Genomic DNA, 22,221 nt, shown 5'->3' on the forward strand with positions numbered 1-22,221 from the left:
AAAATTTCTATAAAAACAGCCATTAGAGCAGCACACGAGGGCGAATCAGAGAGTCTTTGCCCCTATTTTTTATCAGCCAAAACAAGGTACATACAGGTAATTACAAATATACATACTATTCTAGTACCTTACACTATTTTTCTACATGGTCCCCACACCGCTCCAGACATTTGTCCCATCGCAGCACTAAATTTAAAATACCCCTCATGTAGAATTCGTCCGGCTGACTGCGGAACCACCATCATACTGCTGTCTTGGCTTCATCGTTGCACGTGGATCGCTGTCCTGCCGGGAACTTCTTCAGCGGACTGAAAACGTGGAAATCAGTAGGGGCGAGGTCCGGACTGTATGGTGGGTGGTCTAGAATCTCCCAGTAAAATGGCCGGAACTTGTCGGTGGTTCTGTTTGCCACATGTGGCCTCGCATTGTCGTGGAGGATAACCGCGTTGTCCACATCGAGAATCTCTCAGCGTTTTCGCCTGATGGCAGCCCACAGACGTTACAGTGTGGAACAATCACTGTCGGCATTGATGGTTGCACCTTGTGGCATGAAATCCAGCAGGAGTGGTCCTCCGCGATCCCAGAAGATTGTTGCTCGTAGGCCGTGGACACGTGAAGCACAACCGTCATCTTCAACAACTGACAGCTGTGCCATGCTGCGTAGCTACCGGCAGATAAGGCAGGGCCGGTCCAAGAAAGGTCCACCGCTAGGAATGGATATGTTGGCTTTGCATTTACAGCCGTAATTTGGCATTAAAAAAATTGGAGCAAAGACTTTCTGATTCACCCTCGTAGATGTCGTTTTTGCAGTTGTGTCCTACGGCAAGGAGGACACCCTTTTGAGAAAAGTATGCAGCTACGAGGTGACTAATTACCTAAAATTTATTAATTAATTCCAATGGCAAAAGCAAGATAGCAGAATGAAAGACTATCCCAGTTGAAAGGCATTCTACGCTTAAGAAATCCCGAAACGTGTACATGCATTAAGACATCTATCCCTCAGTTTTGATATGCAAATGAGCCGAGACTGGAAAAGTGCGCCTCACGGGGGAGCCATCACATTCACCGAATGAGGCTAATTTATGCTGGAAAGCGGTTTATCTGCCCCGTGGATCGGCACTTACTTCAATCATCTCCATCACTCCAAATCACGTGGCCCTCTGATATGGCCCTCTGAGAGTTGTGCATTCCCAGTTGCCGCAGTTTTGGTTTGGGCTCATTTGCATATCAGAATTAGGGGATGGATGTGCTAATGCATGTGTGTACTTCAGGATTTTTAAAGTGTAGAATAGCTTTCAGCTGGGACCGTCTTGCATTCTGCTATCTGGCTTTTGCCCCAAATCCCCTAATTAAAGAGTTAATTAATGGATTTTTGGTCATTAGTCATCATGTATTGCATTCTTTTTTGAAGGGATTACCTGCCTGGCCATATAACTCAACTGCAAAAACAATATCTGTGCTGCTCTTACAGCTCTTTTATTTAAAAACAAGGATGAAAAAAAAAACACTCCGTATAGGCATACTTTCCCCTGTCACCTTTACCGATGACATAGTAAAATGAGAGCAAATAGTGTTAACATGGCACACACCATTGTTTTCCTCTTGAAGTTGCTTCCAAACTTCGTATATCACTCATCTACCTTCCCATCTGAAAAACCAGAAAAAATGAAAAGAAAGAAGCTTGTTTTCAAACAGGTTCAACTCTTGCCCACACCTTGCGTCTAAAATTTGGTTACTACATGCCAAGCCATTTTTATCTTCTGTGGGTGGGTGAGGGTTACTCTGTACTGCTCCGTCTGCTGGTGGTGATGTTCGTCTCATCACAATTATCAGATCACCATCTCAAACATGCAGGCTTTGTATGTATTTGTCCTTTCTATGTGTTTCAGCCTCAGAACAGCAATTCCCATAACGCAAGCTAATTTTCGTTTAACTAAATCACACGTTGGTGTAGAAATCCTCATAGCTGTTGGGAAAACAAGAACCATGTGATAGCTCAGCAATAGCTGTATTGATGACAAATCAAGTGTAGCAATACCTTTCATTTGTAGAATCAATGGCTGAAATGGATTCCACCTTTATCAAGGAAGAACCACAAGGAACCTCCCCTTTACCTGAAAACCATGGAAAAACTGAGGAGCTTATCACTGATGAATGTTCAGGTGAGGTGTTTATGGATGGACGATACCAGTTTGCAACTGTGTGACTAGCAGACCTGTAAGGTAATTAACTACAAGCACTTCAATCACAAGGCACCCTAGAAACACGTCACAAATAAAATACGTCAGGACCTTTGTCTTCCTAGTACTGCTATTCTATCCCCTTCATCGTCTAGCTACACTAGTATGTTTTGCATGGCTACACCAGTGGGTTAACAAATATATATGTTACAGAAAAGAAAAAGGAAGGCGTGCTTTGAAAATTCCCCCTCGTAACCACTGACCTCTTTATCTTGAAGTTTGCCCATGTCTGAGTGAACTTCGCATTTTTGTCACTCATCTAGTGCAAAGATGCCTTCATTAATCCCCCCCACACTAACAAGGCCGCCCACTCACATTGGTCGTACAAGACTGAATGGACCTTTTCTCGCCATGGGCTTTTCAGCCCAGGATTTGCATGAAACCTTAACACGTCATCCCTAACCCTATTAATACTGTCGAACCTTGTTATAATGAAGTCAATAGGGAACTACGATGTCACACTGCACTCTTTGTCTTTTGTCATTTACACTCATCCCGAAGTCACACATACTAAATAATTAGGCTTCTGGCTTTTCGGACTTATCCGACAAACTCCGATGAACTTCATCTGAAGTTTTTTGTACAAAATCGGATTTATCCGGTAAACTGATTTTTCCAAGGTCCACGTGGCGGCCTTACGAGTTTTTTCGTTTCTTTCTCCCATTGTCCCCCTTCTTTCACACCTACTTTTCGACTTCAAACTGGTCCACAACAACAACAAAAAAAGGGGTCAGGATACTACACGCACTTGTCCCATCTGTTGTGTGCGTCCTCGGCTCTCGTGACTCTACTTGACCCCGGGCACTGGGCCAGTTTGGCACAGAACAGTTCTATGTTCGTCACAGCTGCTACTCATTTTGAGCTTGGGCACCTTTCACAATTTGTGCAAATATGCTTGTTTGTTTTTCAATAGCTCTGGGTAGTAAAACATCCGTGCACTACATCGTATGGTCTCCGTCACTTTGGCACTTCTTTGCATTGTCTCTGCGATGACTACTCCAGAATCGGCGCCGTTTATTATTCAGACTTAATTTTTTCGAGAAACTCTGAATTTCGGTAAAGTTGAAAACTTGGATAAATAGCCTCCAAATTTTCCAAAATGTAAACTCCGAAAACTGGGAACCCTATTAATAATCCACAACATCGTAGCCGCGCACATCTCGGTATCCGTTCAGTCCATCGTCCACTGTTGCGTCGTTCCGTACCCACGTGTATGCACCGCCTCTCATTGCTCTGTAGCCACTCTCCTGCCCTCTCACTTTTTCTGTTCCCCCATCAAGTCCCACGCCTCCTCTTCTCTGCTGCGGTCGTTGTCTCTGACGTCTCAATCTCATGGCCCTCTTTACAGTTCCCCCCTCAAAAGTGGCACAGGAGGGGTCCCAAGGTGCATGGTATGAACTGAGTTGGTCAGCATTAGCCAGGCCTATCTTTTTTCCTATGAGAGGGTCCTTCAAGGTGTACGTATTTCTGCCCTGCCTGCCAATGATACAAAATGGTCCTTGGCGTCAAAGAGCCAGCTTGGCTGTGAACCTTATGCTTCCCTTGCTCAGGCAGTGTATGCCTCTTATGACTAGGTCTCCAACCTGGAAAGAATGAAGTCGACGTCTCCAGTATTGCAAATGGGACTGTGAGATCAAAAGCAATAGTTAGTGACGCACTGCTTAACTGTCGCATTTTGACACTCCACGGTTTGGCCTGCTCGGCAGTATGGGACCCCGTGACGCTCTTTCATTCTCCAGTGTTGGACGATACCTTTCTATAACTTGTTTCCCATTGTCGCTCGTGGTCGAGGAAGGCATGCCGTGTCGACAGAAGGCGTTGACCATTCTGTCAATGGTGGCCCTGGAACTTTGGCGAATGGATGGGAAAGAGTTCAATAAGCTTAGTGAACTTGTCCAGTACAAGTATGTACTTGTTCTGTCTAGGGGTCAAGGGCAGTAGGCCCACCAGATCAGCACTCAGCTCCTGCATTGGACAGGTAGGCCAGGGGCTGTCAATCGACCATCTTAGTTTCTGATTGTGTGGCCTGAATGCCTGGCACTGCCGGCAACCACGTACATAGCGTGACATGTCTGACCAAATGCCCAACCAAGAACATCTGCTCTGAATGTATCTCAATGGAATGCATCTCAACCCACATAGCCACTGAGGGGATGATCATGTCCTGCCTTGAACACAACATCTCTTAGGTTGCGGAAGCCAGGCAACTTTTTGCTCGGCGACTGTGTACAGCAAAGTGCCTTCAGGTGAGATTTCACTGTCCTTGGCCAAATCCCGCACTTTTTCCTGTGTTTTGTCGTCGTGTGGTAGTGCTCTACTTTCTATGCATTGTAACAATTGGTTGAGCCATGGGTCTTTACGCCGCTCTGCCGCTAGCTTGGACCTTTCACTCAACACAGTGGTATCTATGAGAGTCGACATGTGCTTCAGCATCGAAGCAGGTGGTTTGCTCTGGCTCCTCCATTTCCATTGGGCTCAGTGTGGTGATAGTTCCAGCAGGAGTCACTACCGGGAACCTGCTGAGAGCATCAGCTGGAATATTGCAGCGTACTCGGCGGTGCTTAATTGTGCGGTTAAACCCAACACTACCTCTCCTGTTGTTGTAGCCTTTAATGCTGGAAGCGACGCCTGCTGTTTGGCACCCCAGACCCAATGTGCTCCTTTCTTTAGTAGCTCAGTAAGGGGCTTTGCTTTATCAGCAAACCATGGGATAAAGTTCCTATAGTACCCCACTAAGCCCAGGAATATCTGGAGCTCCTTCACGCTGTTCAGGCAGGGGAGCTCAGAGACACCCAGTACTTTGTCTGGGTCAGGGCGACAGACACCTGGGGAGATTAGATGTTCAAGAAATTTTAAAGGGACCATGAAATGATTTTCGAGGATTCCGAGTACTCTGCGGGAAACCGTTGTCATGATCCATCACTATCGTACACACATCGACTTTTAACCGTATTCAGTACAACGGGGGAGCAGTTATCAGACAAAAATAGCAGGGCGTGACCGCTGGATATATGCCTTCGAAGTGGGCTTACGTCATCGCCATCCAATCCTCTCAGCCAACTGTGAACGACGAGGAAGACACACCCCGCCGGACCACGTGGATGCATGGTTTCGGTTTGGACAACAACGACGTCTTATATCTCCCGTCGAAATCACTTGAAATATGGCGAAAGGCAAATTATCAGCAATTGAGGAAGAGGTTATGCGACACATACAGCGTCTATGGATCATTCGGTAATCAGCAACTCGTAAAATGTCACCGACGAAGGTATGTTCTGACGAAGAAGAAGTTCAAAGAGGAAAACGTGCTCCGGTAACCATGCTGACAGTCAACGACTATATTACATTTCTCGTAGGATTCTGTGTCAACGGTTAGTTACATTCGTGTCTGCAAGTCAAATTAAAACATATTTCATGACAAAGCCCCGCAGGGGGCACCGGCTTCGGCTGGTGTTTGGTGAGTGGCGCCACCACGGACCCCAGCCCCCAGTCCCAAGGTGTTACCTACCGTGCCGAGGGGATGAAAGGTGAAGGGAGAGAAACCATGAACGGAGGCGGTCGAGGTTTTGGTCAAACCCCGGCCGATGGGTTTTCAGTAACTCCGGGACCTTCCCACATGTATGGACGTGAAGTGTGGGAGACAGTTTGGATCGTCCAGCTCTAAATACCGCTGAATACCACTGAAGTGGTCTGCTGGCTCCGGTACGGCGGTGGAAGACCAGAAACCCGCATGAATGAAACAGTTCATGCTATTGGCTTGATGAACTTGCTACCAGGCCTTTGATAAATGCCACCTTCCGCTCCAAAGTCAGCCATAATGGCGCCGCGAAGAACAAAACGAGAGATACTCGGACGAATGCAAAGGAGGAGGAGGAGTGACGTTGGGTGGAAAGGGGAGTGCTGTCTGCCTGCCACAGCTAGCGGCGCGTGAGTCACTAGGAATGAAAGGCTTCGACCTTGACCTAGCCCGGGGAAACCGAAGAATGCACGTTATCAGCCGTAGGTACGCAGACCTACCGGTGATGAGATTTCGAGATATCCGTACTCGGGCAAAAAAAAAAAACTTCGACTTAAAAGGGCCCAAATATATAGGAAGCATTGGGACATAAATCGGGACGCAAAAAATATTCGAGATAACCGATATTTCGAGAAAAGCGAGTTCGAGTTAACGAGGGTTTTACATCGCAAATATCTCCCGTTGATGCTGTCGTATGACCTAACAGGAAGTCCTTCAATGCTTGCACCATGTTGAGGGCATCTTTGTTCTCATTTCAAGTTGATGCATGCTTTCGTCTCCACCTTCGTGGTGGTCGTCACTTCTAGTCTCAATCGTCTTAGTGGTTTCAGCGGCACTTGAGCTGACGTTCACAATGATCTTGTTGTCCATCAGTTTGGACAGTATCACTAGGCCGTCGTCCGCCGACACGAAATCTTCTAACGTGACATCTTCATGTACAACGATAGGGCTTTTCGTTTTCTCGACATCGCCAAGCTCATAGATACAGAAGCATGTGGTTGTCGAGGATGTAACTAACAAAACGCACGTGAAGAGGTCGAAATGTGAACAGGGTCAGTGTTCCGAGAGCGAGGGCGAAGCTGAAAGGGTTGGAATGGGCAGTCAATGGAGCTGTTGAAAGTTCATTGGCCTCACACTTGCCCACTTTCGTCCCTCTTTCAACATTGGAACTAATCCCCTGAAGAGCTGCAGGAGAAGCAGCTTTGTTTGTTTCTTATCGCGCCATGAATTCTTCGGGAGGGGATGCGATGTCACTTTGTTCTAACCGAAAATTCTGAGGAACCTTGGGAATCCGGGTTCGTTGTAAAAAACAGATTCCCATAGAAACAAAGTGCGGCCAACCAAACTGAAATAAAACTTCATAATAAGCGAAAATTCATGGGACCTTTACCGAGGTCACACCCACAGAACCATTAACCGCCCACCAACATCCAGCGAACGTCGGGTTGTGGATGCTTGGTACGTCTCCCGAACGTACACATTTGCTCCCGGCTATGTTTTAACTACGCCCGTACTACCGTGCTAATCAAGAGAAAATTATGCGAAATGGGCGTCGCAGGACCGCCGATGCGGATCTTCGAGGGACCTGTGGAGGATCTCTATTCCGGCCCAATAGGTGTCGCGCGCCTATGGAAATATCGTAATTTTAATCATATGAGATAAACACAAGGACGTAAGTGTACACCCAAAATACTTTATTTCTATGTAGACTTTATTTACATGTGCATTCGTACATGCCTGCCGGCACATAAGCAGTATAAATAATGAAAGAACGTGACAAGGTGCCATATCCAGATCATTCCCGTTCATACAGATCGTGATTACAATTATCGCCACGTTATGTAAACAAGAAAAAAAAACATCCATGTTGCTCGCCGTATCGTTAGTTGGAATCTTGCATGGATTCGACGCAACTGCATCCTCACGCTCCTTCATGGCTTATGAATGGCTACCGGTCTCTTTATATTGTTCCTTTCTGCGTCTTCCGGCCTCTGGAACTCACTGGCCAAGTTCTGCCGCTGAGGCACACTGATAAAAATGACAGAAATAATACAGGCATCATCGGTCTCTGCCTTTGGCACGTACGCATTCGAGCGTTTACCTAGCATTCTTACCTGTAACGTATAAGACAGTAAACAATTCCAAGACTGCTCACAGAAAAAACATCCCACACTCTCTGGGAGACGCTGAGACGCACACAGCAATGAATGGCCGATGCTGAGCGGTATAGCCGTTTAAGCCTGAAAGAACATCAAGAACACAGTGAGTGGATCACAAAATAAAACTAGCACACACGCGCTAATATTCCTATATTACAAGCTCAGCTAGGATCGATTGATTTTCTTTCACTAGGCAGTGGGCTAAAGCAACTTGAAGAACAAAGGAGTCTAAAACGCGAGCGCTAACAAACAAAGGCACTACGGCCGTTTACCTGTTTCGGAGATAGATAGTGGCCCCCGATGGAGAATCCGTTACCTACAAGGCATATTCACCTAACTCTTCACAAAATTCAAGCTGTACTGGTGCCATTCACGTTGAAAATTACCGTATTACTCCAAGCCATTGCAGAGCCGCCATGTTTCTCCAGCAGCGTTTCAAATTATCCGCACAACGGGCTATGGCATCACGTGACTCTCTCTTCAGCGCGTTGCGAAAAAACAAGCCTTCTGCGCAGATTTCTCCTTTGGCGGCGACGAAGTCAGACGGCAGAGCGGGAGAGGAGGAGGTTGAAGAGCGAAAAGGGGTGCTCAAACGGCTCTTTGTAGACACAGTGCGGATGGGGTGCGCATGGTGTCCACAGGGTAATATATGTGGGACGTCTGCTGCGTATACTCGTTGGAGCATCCCACCTAACGTGTCCAGGAGGCGTTCAATGGATGTTCACGTCAGGCTGCGAATGCTCGGACCCATGTCGGATGTCCAGGGGCGGTTACTGGTTCTGTGGGCAGTAGACCCCTCTTAAACGGAACTGCAAGGGAATGGAAATATTGTTTCATTTATCAGAAGACTCATTTAAGCAAAGTACAGTAAACCCTCGTTATATCGAAGTCGGCGGGACCACAAAAAAATTCGATATAAGCGGTATTTCGATAAAAGTGGAGACGCTTCAAAAACGGTAAACTCAGACACAGGGAATAGCGAAAACGCCGTCGAATCGCGACAGTATTTTATTGTCGTTCAAAAAACGCAGTTAGTTGAGTTTGTCGCGTGGCCTCGCACCCGGCAAGGAGTCTTTCCTCGAGTTTCCCCAGGCACGTCATCAATTCATAGTCACCGCCACTGCACTCTACTTTGTTGCGAATCAACTGCAACATATTGCGTGTCTCCGCTGCCATAGGGATTTCACGCGGTCCCTCAGACTCGTCGTCTGAGGCTCGTTCGTCGACGTCCATGTGACCGACGATTATGTCCACAATTTCGGCATCCGTCACAGGACTGACGACCGGAACGTTCGTATCCACTCGTGCAAAGGAGTCGAAATCATCATCCACTTCTTGCCCCACAAGATCGTGCACTCTTCCGTAGAGGCTCTCAGATTCCTCCCTGTCATCCAGTTTGACTGGCTGAGCCGCGGCACGTGCGCGGCAAAAACCTGCATACGTGAAGCAATTCGCAATCTTTGCTCCTTCCAGGTCCCTCCACGAACGCAAATCAGATGAATTGCACCAAGGAGATCAATGCTGTAGCCCTTGTTACAGACGTACGCAAGCAACATGCGCTGAAGGAGGCTTTTCCGGTACAGCCTCCTCGTTATTTCAATGATGCCCTGGTCCATAGGCTGCAAGACGGACGTGGTGTTGGCTGGCAGGAACTCCACAGTAATGGCCTTAAGATTTTCAATTTTGACGTGGCTCAGGCAGTTGTCGATGATGGAGAGTACCTTCCGTTGTTTTGCATGGAATTTGCGGTCCAAAAGCCGTACGTAGTCCTCGAAGATGGCTGCTGTCATCCTAGCACGCTTTTTTACTCCTGTACACACAGTCCTTGGGCAGAGTTGCGCCACGAAAGCAGCGCGGTTTTCCAGCCTTGCCCAGTATTAGCAACGGCAGTTTGTCGTCCCCAGTAACATTAGCTCCAAAGAGGACAGTGATGCGTTCCTTGCTTTGCTTGTCGCCTGACGAAGAGCCGTCCGCAGTTGTGTACGTCCGCTTGGGCAGGAGTTTGTAGAACAACGCAGCTTCGTCAAGATTGTAAATATCCCTGTCCGGGTACACTTCTAGAAGTTCCACAAGCCGATTTCGTCGCCATGTATCCACGGTGTCCTGGTTCACGGCACCACTTTCACCGTTGATGGGTGTGCTTCGTACAGCATGCCGCTTTTTGAAGCGCTCGAGCCAGCCATTGCTGCATTTGAAGTCCGGCATACCCAATTGCAAAGATAGCGCCTCCGCCTTTGCGATGAGCGCGGGTCCGTGCGCAGACCTGGCGTTCTTCAACCACTCAAGTGGGCAGCTTCCACCTCTGGATACTTTGAACCTCGGTCACGCTTTCTCTTGCTTGAGAAATTCTTCCCGAAACCGTTGAAGACGTCCTGCTTGTTCTTCAGAATGGTCGACAGCGTTGACGCCGGTATGTTGAACTCCTTGGCGATGACAGATTCGCTCTTCTCACCTTTTTCCACTGCGCGGATGAGCGCTACCTTTTGCTCGAGGGTTAAGCACTTCCACGGAGCCATGGTGCGAAAGAGACCAAAGACTACACCAGCACTTCCCAAATGGACAATGAACCGCGCAAAACAAAATCGCATGAGAAGTGCCCACGTGTTAAGGCGGCCACATGACTGGTCTTTCCCTTTCCCTCTACCATGTCAATGAACCGTCTTCCTGCGTCCTACTTTCCCGCTCCTCCCTCATTGTACAGAAGGAAAAGAGGTTGCAGCGTGATTGTGCAACGTTGTGCAAGGTCAAAAACCAAGAAAAGAAGGAAACGCGGCCTTCGGGAATGTTCTGCGTGGTAACCAGCAGCCGATGGCAGGCGCGCCCTTCGAAATATGCGGAGTTCGCTGCCCTCGCGCTTCGAATAATCTGGTTGAATAGACATGTAAATGCACGGGGACTTCGCCGTACTTCGAATAAAGCGATAATTCGAATAAAGAGCCTTCGATATAACCAGGGTTTACTGTACACAGATTTCATGAAATGCAACGTTAATTCAAGATAATCAACTTCCTCTACTGTGGGTAGCAAGGAAAAAGAATTAATGGCTGTTCTCTTCACGTTTTTTGAATTTTTTTACAAAATATGCGTGCATGCCTGAGGCTTGAAAAAAATTTCATGCGCACCTCAATCGTCTACAATGAGGTTTATCTTTCTGTTCCACCGGGCAAAGGATGTATTTCCCGCGTCCAGGTTTCCGATATTACCTGTCAGTATCATGTGGCATTGTATACATCCTCACTCAATGCACGGCCTGCTATGCTGACAGCGTTGAGTTGCTTGACAATGCTTTGGCATATCAAATTTCATGGTTTGTAGTTTTGATTTGTTCTCACGATCATGACCCCGAATGCCCTCAATATCCGCAATATTGACGCAAGCAAAACCATTTCATGTGACTGTTCTTTGACAGACTTGATGAAGACACATGTGGACACGAGCTATGCTTAACATATGAGTGACTGATGGATTGGATAGCACTGGCTATGACTTCCACCCGGGTTCTCAGACGTGAATGATAGTCTTCCAGGTTCGGCGGCATCTCGGTACCTCCACTTTGTTCCATTTACCCAAAGTGCACAAAACAGGTTGTTTCAATTATCCAAAGGCTTTTATCATTGCATGTATAGGAAGCTAACCAAAGGTGACCCTATTATTCCGTTTATCCGTAATTCCCGTTTAACCGAGGTTTGTTTAGTGGGAGCCCACTATCTGAGTTTGTTGAGGTTCGTATCTGAGTTCGGTGAGGTTCGTCTGAGGTTCACTGTACAGTGCCAATGATGAGGACGGTGCCAAGAAGAAGAACAGTCCCTGCTCGAAATATCGGCGGTTCTCGTCCTGAGGCACTTCCCTTCATATTGCATATGTTGAGGATTTTACTCCATATCACGAAGAATTCCAGTGCATAGTTACAGTAAACCCTCGTTAACTCGAACTCGGGTATCTCCAAAAATCGGTTAAGTTGAGGGTTTCTTAAGTCGCAGAATTTAACTATATTCACCATGCATTTATCAGATATCTCAAAATCTTACCAGCAAAAATTTCAAAAATGTGAGTAATCATCGCACAGCAGCCCTACACCTGCATTCCGTTCTATCAGATGTGCAGCGGAGCTGAGTTCAGTTGTCCCATTCTGCAGGGAGAGGGGGATGGCCGGTACTGTCATGTTGTTGCACAGAGCAGTCGCAACGATGGCGGGGAGGGAAGTTCACTTGTGAGCGTCACGTGTTCATCATTTCCTTCTGTGCTTTCGTTACATTTGTTTTCGCTCAATGGTGCCATATAAGAGAGCGTCAATTGCCATTACGTTTTGTTTTCTGCTTTTGGGAACTTGTGGCGGCCTGAGTGCCTGAATCATTACAAAGATAGCACAGCCAAAGATAGCACAAAGATAGATAGTGCGAAGCTTTGATACTCGAACGAAAGTTTTCAACACCAAGGATCCATAACGACGATTTTCGACGCCAAGTGATTCTGACATTTTTCTTACTTTTTTTCTCATTTTGAAGCGGTAGTTTTGTGTAATTGCGGTTCTGCCACAAAAGTAACTTTATAGAAACGTAGGACTCTTACAATTTATGACTGTTACATCGAAAAGTTTGGAATTTCGCATATCTCAAAACCCCGCTTATCTCGAATTGTTCCCCAGTTTTTACGAGTTCGAGTTAACGGGGGTTTACTGTACATGTATATTTCACAAGTCTTTGGTGAATAATTATTCACATTCTAGTAATCGCACTTCAGTGAGCAAAAGTTATATTTTGAGAACTTAGCATTGTCTAAGCCATGTTTCAGTTGTAATGTCAGTCAATTAAAATTTTGTCTTGAATGAACAGGTTCATGCCTTCACTTATTCTACTCAGATTCTATTGGAGGGTGATCGTCGAAAGAAATTACGACGAGGTACCTTTTGGTCGAGAAGCGCTCGTTTTGTTTCTTCTTTCTGTTTTGGGATTAAAACGAAGTTGGTATCCCCAGCTGATATGTCATCCTCAGTCTCTCGTTTCTTTTCTCTTCAGTGATTCCACGTATGATCAGGCAGGCTGGTCCAGACGTGGTCTCAGATTTTGCTTGAAGAATTACAGGCTGTTGGCTGATATCTCTAGGTGACTAAGCCGTTTGTTTCAAGTCTGTATGTCCATTCGTTGCTGAGAAAAAAAGTTAAGTGTGATGTCAGGTGGAATTTTCGTTTATCGCACTTGTTGTTTTTCCGAAAGTTAGCAGCTCCTGGTGAAGACGCAACACACGGAAGAAACTTTTGTGATTTTTTTTTCTTGTTGTCCACACAGAGGACAGTGGACAGAGGTCTACAAAAATGTTATACAAAATCCCATCTTTCTGTAAAAAAATGGCAAACTTGGCTGGTCGTTCACTTTACTGGTGTATTCCAGGCCCTTCTGGGTAATGTCTGCTGAAAAATTTCTGATGACACTACCTCATTTTGTGCATCGGGAAATGTGCTCTCTGGTGATATAAGTTTGATACTAGTATCTGCAGGGTGTCACGCACAACAGACATGCAAAAATGGGAAAAATTGGAAAGTATGTCATACATTCGAGACAATTCTTGAAGAGACCACATCATTTATCGCCTTAATATTTTTCTTCCGATTGTCTAAACGCTTGCGCTGGCAGAATACGCAAGAACATGTTGCATTTTTTGCGTGGTGTTAGCATTACAGGGCTCCAAAGTGAGCCTTCCGGAGACATGAGGCTTATGGTGGTTATAACTCCTCTTACGTTTCACCACATAACAGAGGCACATTTGACTAGAGGTGATGGTGATGATTCCAAGTTCGATGCAGGTTCTCAATCCACAACATATAATTCTCAAGCAAAGTCTGAAACTACGATGAAAGACGAAAGTCACTGAAAAGGTTAGCCAGCTGTAGGACTCGAACCCACATCTTCTGGATTGCCGGTCCAGGGCTCTACCAATTGAGCTAAGCTAAGCAAATGAGCTAAGCAATTAAGCAAAGCAATTGAGCCCTGGACCGGCAATCCAGAAGATGTGGGTTCGAGTCCTACAGCTGGTTAACCTTTTCAGTGACTTTCATGTTTCATCGTTAATTTCTTAGGCAAATTGAGGCTTTGCATGTATTTGTCCCTTCTATGTTGTTCCAGCCACAGAACATCAGTTCTTTCTGAAACCACGTCAGGACCAGTTTGCCTGGCGTTACATGGAATCGCCCTAGATATTCTACTAATCTGAACTGAACTGGCATGCCTGAACATGAACGTGAACCGAACCCAAAGAACTAAGTGTTCTAATCCCTGCATTAGAATACAAACAGACTGTTTTCTTGACGTCTTCGCTGAACACTTCCAGATGGCGATACAGGTCAGGGTAAGAAATTACCGTCAAGCAGTGTATTGCATATTGTTATATTGTGCAGGCGTTCATGGTGTCAGAATGCTCTGGAAAGGTTTTTGGTTTATCACTGAGTCAGGGTTTCACATGAGTCTTTTCGTTCTTCAGTATAGCGATTCAAAAAATATGTGTGCTCAATTCTGTTCATTTTTCTGTATTTCTGTAGCTGTCTTTAAAATATGAATTAGTAAACTAATACTTATTTACAAAGAGATTATGCAAATTTCGAAAGGATAGGACCATTGTGGTGGAAGCTGGTCCACTACTTGCTTCCACTAGTTAGTCCTGTGACACTAGGTAACGCTAGTCACACGTGTACACAATCTGTTTTTGGACACCTGTGACTACAATTGACAGCTATGACAATGACAGCTGAAGCTGACAATGACAGCTGAAATGACAATGTGACAGCTGAAGGGTAAAATGATCCCCGCCATCTAATGTTTCTTTGTCATTTCAGGACCTGCACCAATCGGAACCATCCTTGCCAGCAGGAGAGTACACAAAGACTTCAGAGGTTTAACTTCCACTATGCCGAATGGACAGCTTGTACAGGGTCATGTGACATCAAGCACTGGAGAGACTCTACTCAAATTTAATTTCTGTTCTGTCGCAATCGCTCAACCTAAAAACCTCGGACACCATGTGCTGACTGATGCAAGAGAAGAGTCTCAGAAGTGTGGCATTTCTTCGGCTACATTCGGCGAGTCTGGAAACTTAGAACAACACGTGGTGATCCGCACAGGAGAAAACCCATTCAGGTGCAAGCTCTGTTCTGCCGCATTTACCAAGTCTGAGAATCTCAAGCTCCACATGATGACACACACAGGGGAGAAGCCGTACCAATGCATACTGTGTCCTGCTGCTTTTTCCCGGTCTGGAAGCCTGAAGAGGCACATGGCAATGCACGCTGGGCCACACAAGTGTGAACTGTGCTCCTCTGCGTTCAATGAAGCTGGACATCTTAAACGTCACATGCTGATGCACACAGGAGAGAAGCCATTCAAATGTGAGCAGTGTCCTGCTGCTTTCAAGTGCCCTAGACACCTGAAGAGCCACACGCACACAGGAGAGAAGCCATTCAAGTGTCAGCTTTGTTCTGCTTCATTTTATAAGTCTCAGCATTTGAACTGGCACATGTTTGTCCACACGGGAGAGAAGCTGCACCAGTGTACGTTCTGTCCTGCACAATTTAATACAGCTTCGAGCCTAAAACACCACATAAGGACACACACGAACGAAAAGCCGTTCAAGTGCGAGCTCTGTTCCGCAGGGTTCAACAATTCTACAGCACTTAAGTATCACATGCAAGAACACACGGGAGAGAAGCCATACAAGTGTGAGCTCTGCCCAGCAGCATTTGTGTGCCTTGACAAACTCAAAAGACATAGTGTTTTACACACTGGAAAGAAGATGTACAAGTGTGAATTCTGCCCTGCTGAGTTCAGTGACGCCACAAGTCTGAGAGGTCACAGACGAAAACACACGGGCAAAAAGCCATTCAAGTGTGAGCACTGTTCCTCAGCATTTGCATGGCCCACACAGCTCAGGACTCACATGGTAGTGCACACAGGAGAGAAGCCCTTCAGGTGCAAGTTGTGTCCTGCACAGTTCAACCATTCTCGAAGCCTCAAGTGTCATGCCCAAAAGTGTCATGCAAACACAACATAGTGAGTGGTTCTATACAGGTATCCTGCACGTTGCCATCACCTGCATTTGGACATCCTATGTGCGCGGGCACTGCATTGAAAGGGGACAGTGTCTTCAGAAAGAGAGACCTTGCTCACCAGTGCCCATGCCTGAACTTGCTCTCTATTAATGTTTGTTGTGCACATGTTAGTGGCCTGCTGTTTAGGCACCACATAACAGAGGGTGAGTGCACCGCAACAGAACATAGATCTTCACATGGTCTAACGTAGTCGGACTTTGACAATGAGAGTTGTTGTGGGATGTGCATGCGTTACAGACACATTGTGAATCTCAAACACATCTGAAACTTCATTACTACAACACAAACAGCTTTATAGACACGGGGCTGAGGAAGGGGAAGAAATGGGAAAGGCAAGAGGGCCCATGGTGATGTTGCCCGTTGTACAAGTCTCCTTAGTCTTCCTCCAACCCACAAGTCAAATTTTTCTTTGAGTACATATAGAAGGTATTGGTTGACTGCGGTATTAGAGAGGGTCAGTATGACGCAGTCAAAATAACAAGAAAATTAGAAAGTGCTATGAGCCCACCTCCTCTGAAGGAACTGTGGTTATCGTCGTGAAGTTATCCCTCTTGAAATTACACAGCAGCACGTCTGCGACGAATGCACTGTGGTGTCATTCCAAGATAACTTCATGCCGATAACTATGGTTCCCTCCGAACAGGTGCTCCGTAGTGCTCACTCATTTTCCTGTTGTTTTGATTTTGTCATACTGACCCTCTCTAATACTGCAGCCAACCAAAATCTTCCATATGTACGGAAAGAAAAATTGAACTTTGGGCTGTAAACCCTGAATTCACAGATGTGAATCTCAACACGACTTGCAGCTGCCTTGGAAGAGCGTCAATGCATTTCAGGACCCCTGATCGGCTTGAAGCGTTCTTATGCAGCGAGCTTGACTACATGCTTGGTGAAAAATTTCAAGTCGGTGCTCAGGCTGCCTTGAACCTAACTTGGGTAACACTCTAGTACTCTAGCAGCTTCCGGAAGCTATATGACACTATGAATCTTGCCTTTGCTTGGCTTCACATGAGCTGATGTGTCATCAATTTGTGTACAGGGCCTTTGCACAAGTGTTGGTGCCAGACGACAGGTGTAACACTAACGTGTCCTGACACTAACGTGTCCTGACTTGTAAAAGTGAAGATGTGGCTTCTTGTTGAGTCACCTGTGTGAATTTGGGGGTAAAACCAACCTGAAGTCGTCTAGTTCTATCTTTACGACAGTGGTCATGTCCCAGGAAGGAACACAATTGCTATGTTGCTGCAAATGTTTCACTATTTCTGAGTGAGAGGCAGACTTCCCATGTGAACGGTGTGTTCCCCCAGGGCCTTCACTTAGACAGCACAATATCTAACCTTAACCTCTTGAAACTTAACCTTCTCAAGTCTCAACTTAACCCTTCTTAGCTCTTTCTAAGACCTAAAGGCATGTTGCTGTTAGCAATCACTAGAGCCTGGATTTACCCTTTACATGGTGAAAATCCTGGTGGAACCCTTTACATGATTTCCTACATGGATGATGAAAAAGCACTTAGTTCTGGTTTGTGACCAATCATAAGTATTCTCTGAGGTGTTTGGGAAGCATTTTTTGCAAAAATCGGGGATAAAACTTGGGTGGAAAACAGGAGCACCCAATTCGGGTGTAAAATTTCCGGAATGATATGATACAGGTAAAAGTCTGGTTTACTGGGCTTGGTACACACATAACGAATCTACAAACAAAACTGCTACGAGTGAGTAACCTGAAAGGTTCATTACCACCAGATCCACCTAAATCTAAATAGTCTTTTCTAAGCTACCACCTTGCTCCTCGAGCACCACCTTGAGGTGCATGTTATAGAGTTGTTTGACGATGTGCGTTGCTTCGGCCACGCGGAGCGGTACGTCTGAAAATGCAAGTATGGTGAGCTAGAATGAGTGGTGTTCTGAACGGCGACTGAAACCGGGTAATGACAACGGGCCTGCCGATAGGTGGCTTGGCTCGCTCGCTGCAGACCTTCTCGTGCCCCCGCGGCCGCGTGACCCCATGTGCACAGAGCACCTGAGAGCGCCTGGGAGTTCCTGCGATGGGTGATATTGAAGCAATCCATGGCAGATATGGGGGGGAGAGAAAAAAATGTGGGCGTGCTGATACGTCACGCTTCGCAGATATGATTACGACGAACGGACGAGTTGGAGTTTTGGAATGTTGTGTTAAAGGCAGCGTCTCAATGCGGTCCAAGGAAAGGTCACCAGCTTATCTTCCGTTTTGGGACATTGTGGAAGGTTGCTAAAATTTTGGCTGCAGGATTTTTTTACGTCCCATTATTGTACAACCCAACATAACTGCGCTTGACGCACGGTGCAATGATACACTGGTGCGCTATGTATGAAGTCTTGGGCACGAAAGACTGACCATCGTGATACACGCTCAGAAGTCACAAAAATCCTTGCCATACTCATGCTGAAATTTTTGTTTTGGCCTGTACTTGGTTTTCATCGACGCTACCGCAGAGAAGCCAAGTTCGCAAAGTACACATTGACAAAGAAAAAAAAAGAACTATCATGACTTTAGCGCTCAGGAGCAGGTCCCCTACTACCAAAGCCGTCCAAATTTTGGAAGATGGCTTCAGCAGAACCAAACGGGATCAAATCCGAGCCAATTCGCGAGCGCTGCTGAACCTGCAGTGACCCCCCTGGAGCTGGGGCTCACTATGTGTTAGAATGTGAGGTGCCCTTTTATGCTGGCATACCATGCAGACCCTGGGAAGTGACCCGGGTTCGAATCCCAGTGCAGGCTGGGCTTTCCTCAAACAATTTAAGACAAATGTGAGCATAGTTCACTATGAAGTCTGTCCAAGACCTCCCCCCCCCCCGAGCAACATGTGCTGCCAGATGGGCAGGCAGATCACTCGGAAATAGCCACCACCTTTTATGCTACACGGACAGTATACCGTCCTAGAGCAGCTTGATGGGCTTGTTGGTACATGACTCAGGGAACAAGGAGCATTCAAAACAGGGATTGTGTTTTGTCCCTGTTTTGAATGTTCTTGTTCTCCGAGTATACCGTCCTGTTGTGATTAGCATCCAGGGTTACCCCCGTAATATCAGGATCACTAATCTTTATCACTTCCAGAAATACGTCATCTCTCTCTGTTATGAGGTATCATGATACATGCCGAACGCCGCTGCTCTTTCCTTCATCTTGAGAAAAGTTTTGTGTGTCCGCTACCAACGAAGGTGTTCCATAATTTATAGTTTCTTTTTTTTTTTTTTTTCAGATATTCGAGCACCAGTATCGTTCTCTGACTACCCGCTCTTTCACACGTTCCCGCTGGTGAATATCCGGGGAACATGGACACTGTAATGTTCATTTTATCGCAGTTTTTATTTTGTCGTTCTTACTTCCAACATTAACGACGTTCTTCCATTGCTTGTTATTGAGTACTGGCATTCAACAAGCTATTTACATATGAATAAATTTCATTACCCTGATTTGACGTTGTGTACAATAAAACCAATGCGAGATGTGCCCACACAGGCTATACAGGCTAAAGCAAGTAGTGGGTTTCCAAAACCCACTTCCTTCAATTCAGACATGGAGTCTTGTTTCTTGAAAATAGTGAGTAATAAGCAGGAGTTATGACGTGACTCCGAACACTAGTAGGCACATTATCGCCCAAGTTCTTTCCACTTGTACATACACCAGCTAAGGGGTTCAGAACAGGGTGAATAGGAAGGCAAGGAAATGTCGGGTGGCTTAAGCGATAACAAGTGGAGATGTTGCCGCATGCTTTGATGTATAATTTATGTCACATAAAATACATTGCGGTGTAGTATAGACTCTTTTCATCTGACGTCACTTTCGCAGACGGCATAGCCTTTCCCTCTGCTTGTGGCAGCCATACTTTTGTGCATGGTGCGTGCACGCTACCAGCATTAACTGTGGTGCGAGCACGTCCGAACACAAAAGTATGGCGGACGGAATGAGGTCAGTGAAAAGGGTCTATATATGATCGCCGTATTTGATGAGACAATCATCTGTAAAGCATTGCGCGATCCTATACGCGTTTGTCAATCGGCCAGTGTCCGAAATGACGAGGGTTTATCTGACTCCTGTCTAAACCGTCGAAAACTTTACCCGTGCAGTTAGTGTGCTTCCCCACTTATTTGGGCCACTTCCCGGCCTAATACAATGTGAAAGAATATGCATCATTACCCCTGAAGCACTGCGCAAAAGCCTGACCTGTGCTCTAACCTGTGAGTGATTGAGAGAAACAGTCTCTGAAACTGTGTGAATTGAGAAAATATAACATCCAACGATTTGTTGCTGCTGATTTCTCTATTGAAACAGTGCTGTCTCGGTCATACTGTGAGGTCTTGTAGTGGCTCCTCCTTTACTTTCGACATACAATCCTGGCATACGTGTGCCTGGACGTGATCCTTATGCGATAGCCAATTTGGAATGCGAGGACACAAGCAGGGTTAGATTGCAGGGAATAGCCATTGTACTTTGTGTGACCAAATCTACCCGTGACACCCTCACTAAAAACGCTCCGATGTTTGGCGTCAGGTTGTGGATTCGATTCCGGCCGAGGAGGGCAGGGTACAAGTTGTACAAGTTGCTTATGCATTGCCAATGCTACTGGTAGGGTCCCTCGAAGCAGGGCTGAGCGAGAATACGGCAGTATGCACAGGCTGTGGCATTGCTTATGATCATTGTTGTCTCACGGCATAAAGCAACAAATTATCAATTGCAAGAGAGAGGGAGAGAACCTCATGGAGCAAGCAACGACCTTGTACTGAGCAAGAGCTCGTGACGTCCTGATGAGCCCTCCAAGGAGCCCAGCGCTCACATGCTCCTTTCCCTTGACGACCTTCACAGCGTGATGTCACCGGTGGACTATAGCTGGTGGACGTTGACCCCACGGAGATACTTGGCCTTCGGGAGAGGAAAATCAGTTGCGCTGCGCATGCGCTAGAAGGGATGTCACGTGTCTCTTTTTGCTGCCGCCGTGCCGTCTGCTCGCTTCGCCCGCGCATGCGCTAGCACACAGCGGTTTGTTTGCTTGAGGATGAGATTTGTGTTTGTGGTTTGTGGTAGCGGTGAAGCAACTTTGCCAAATATTCCGTTCAAGTTCCTCGCTGGATGTCTCGCTCGTCCGTCGATGTTCAACAGGTGAGGGAACGTTTCAGCAACGCCTGCGAGTTTCATGCTCCCGGTTCAAAAGGTGAGGGCGTCTGTACAAAATTGTAAAATGGGCCGCTCTGTTACTACAGATGCAGCAAGTGCCAGTCCACTTTTTCTCAGCTGCACCTTCTCAGTCCAGGCAGCAACAGCACCAGGTGAATGTAGGTACACAACTTCCAAGTGAAAGACGCACGAGTGCAATTCTGAAGCTGGTAAGTACGTCTCATGCTACACACCATTCGCGTTCAGCGCTCTTATTTTGCATGTGTTGTAGCAAGTAATTCAGTGGCATAAACCGGCAGACTGGTGCGTAATGTACACCCATAGTGCCAAGTTGCACTAATTCTGGTGACGTGTTCGTGAAATCTGTGTAATCGGACTGTCTAATTGTCACCTGTTCCATCTTAACACCGAAGTCGGTATATGAGTAAGAAATATCGTGGTTTCGACAATTATCAGTAATCTTTCGTTGTGCTTAATGATTCCTATTATTTTGTATTTGTGTTTTTACTCAGAATTATCATTCTATTCTTAACTGGAGCAACAAAATTACCAAACACATGAGGATTGTGTTGAAACTCAGGACATTGCTTATTTTTACTGATTTCAGATTTTCAGGCATGGAGAGAAGAAATGCAGGATGCAGCCAAGAGTCATTGTACTAAAGGCACAGGGGTAAAAAGATTGAAAGATGGAGGTTTAAAGCGTTGTTATATTTGTAACTGATCGGGTGCTTTTACACAGAAGAACGTCAAAGGAAAAAGGTCCATAAAATCATAAGGTTCCGTCAGGTATGGGGCAACCTGCATTGATGATTCGTCTGCATTGTTCCAGACTGGCAAGGTCTCGTTTGTCTTCCAAGCTTCCTACACTCTAAAAACGGTGACACTTTAGTGACACGTGAAATTGGTGTGACACTTTTGGGCGAGCCCAAACTTGGATTTGGAATGTGTCACAGAGCGAACTTTGCCCATATACAGGTACCGGAAACGCGTTTTTGTTGCCACCGAAGTGGCTGGGGTGTCGTAGACGATTACTGAAGCCTATGGGAGGGCGTTT

General features: G+C 46.2%; 1 protein-coding gene and 1 long non-coding RNA gene across 2 annotated transcripts; both read left to right on the forward strand.

Annotated features, from left to right (window-relative positions):
- Positions 1 to 1,212: 1,212 nt before the first annotated feature.
- Positions 1,213 to 16,051, forward strand: LOC135373009 (zinc finger protein 664-like). The gene is made up of 2 exons (XM_064606318.1): positions 1,213 to 2,162; positions 14,743 to 16,051. Exons 1-2 carry the CDS (start codon positions 2,057 to 2,059, stop codon positions 15,951 to 15,953), a joined length of 1,317 nt encoding a protein of 438 aa, XP_064462388.1. The 5' UTR covers positions 1,213 to 2,056; the 3' UTR covers positions 15,954 to 16,051.
- A 5,084-nt stretch (positions 16,052 to 21,135) lies between these two features.
- On the forward strand, positions 21,136 to 21,854 carry LOC135373005 (uncharacterized). Its single transcript, XR_010416211.1, has 3 exons — positions 21,136 to 21,150; positions 21,252 to 21,374; positions 21,773 to 21,854. It is a non-coding gene; the product is annotated as an uncharacterized LOC135373005 (long non-coding RNA).
- The last annotated feature ends 367 nt before the right edge of the window (positions 21,855 to 22,221 follow it).

This window comes from Ornithodoros turicata, unplaced genomic scaffold, assembly GCF_037126465.1.
Source record: "Ornithodoros turicata isolate Travis unplaced genomic scaffold, ASM3712646v1 Chromosome171, whole genome shotgun sequence".
Taxonomy (NCBI): Eukaryota; Metazoa; Arthropoda; class Arachnida; order Ixodida; family Argasidae; genus Ornithodoros; species Ornithodoros turicata.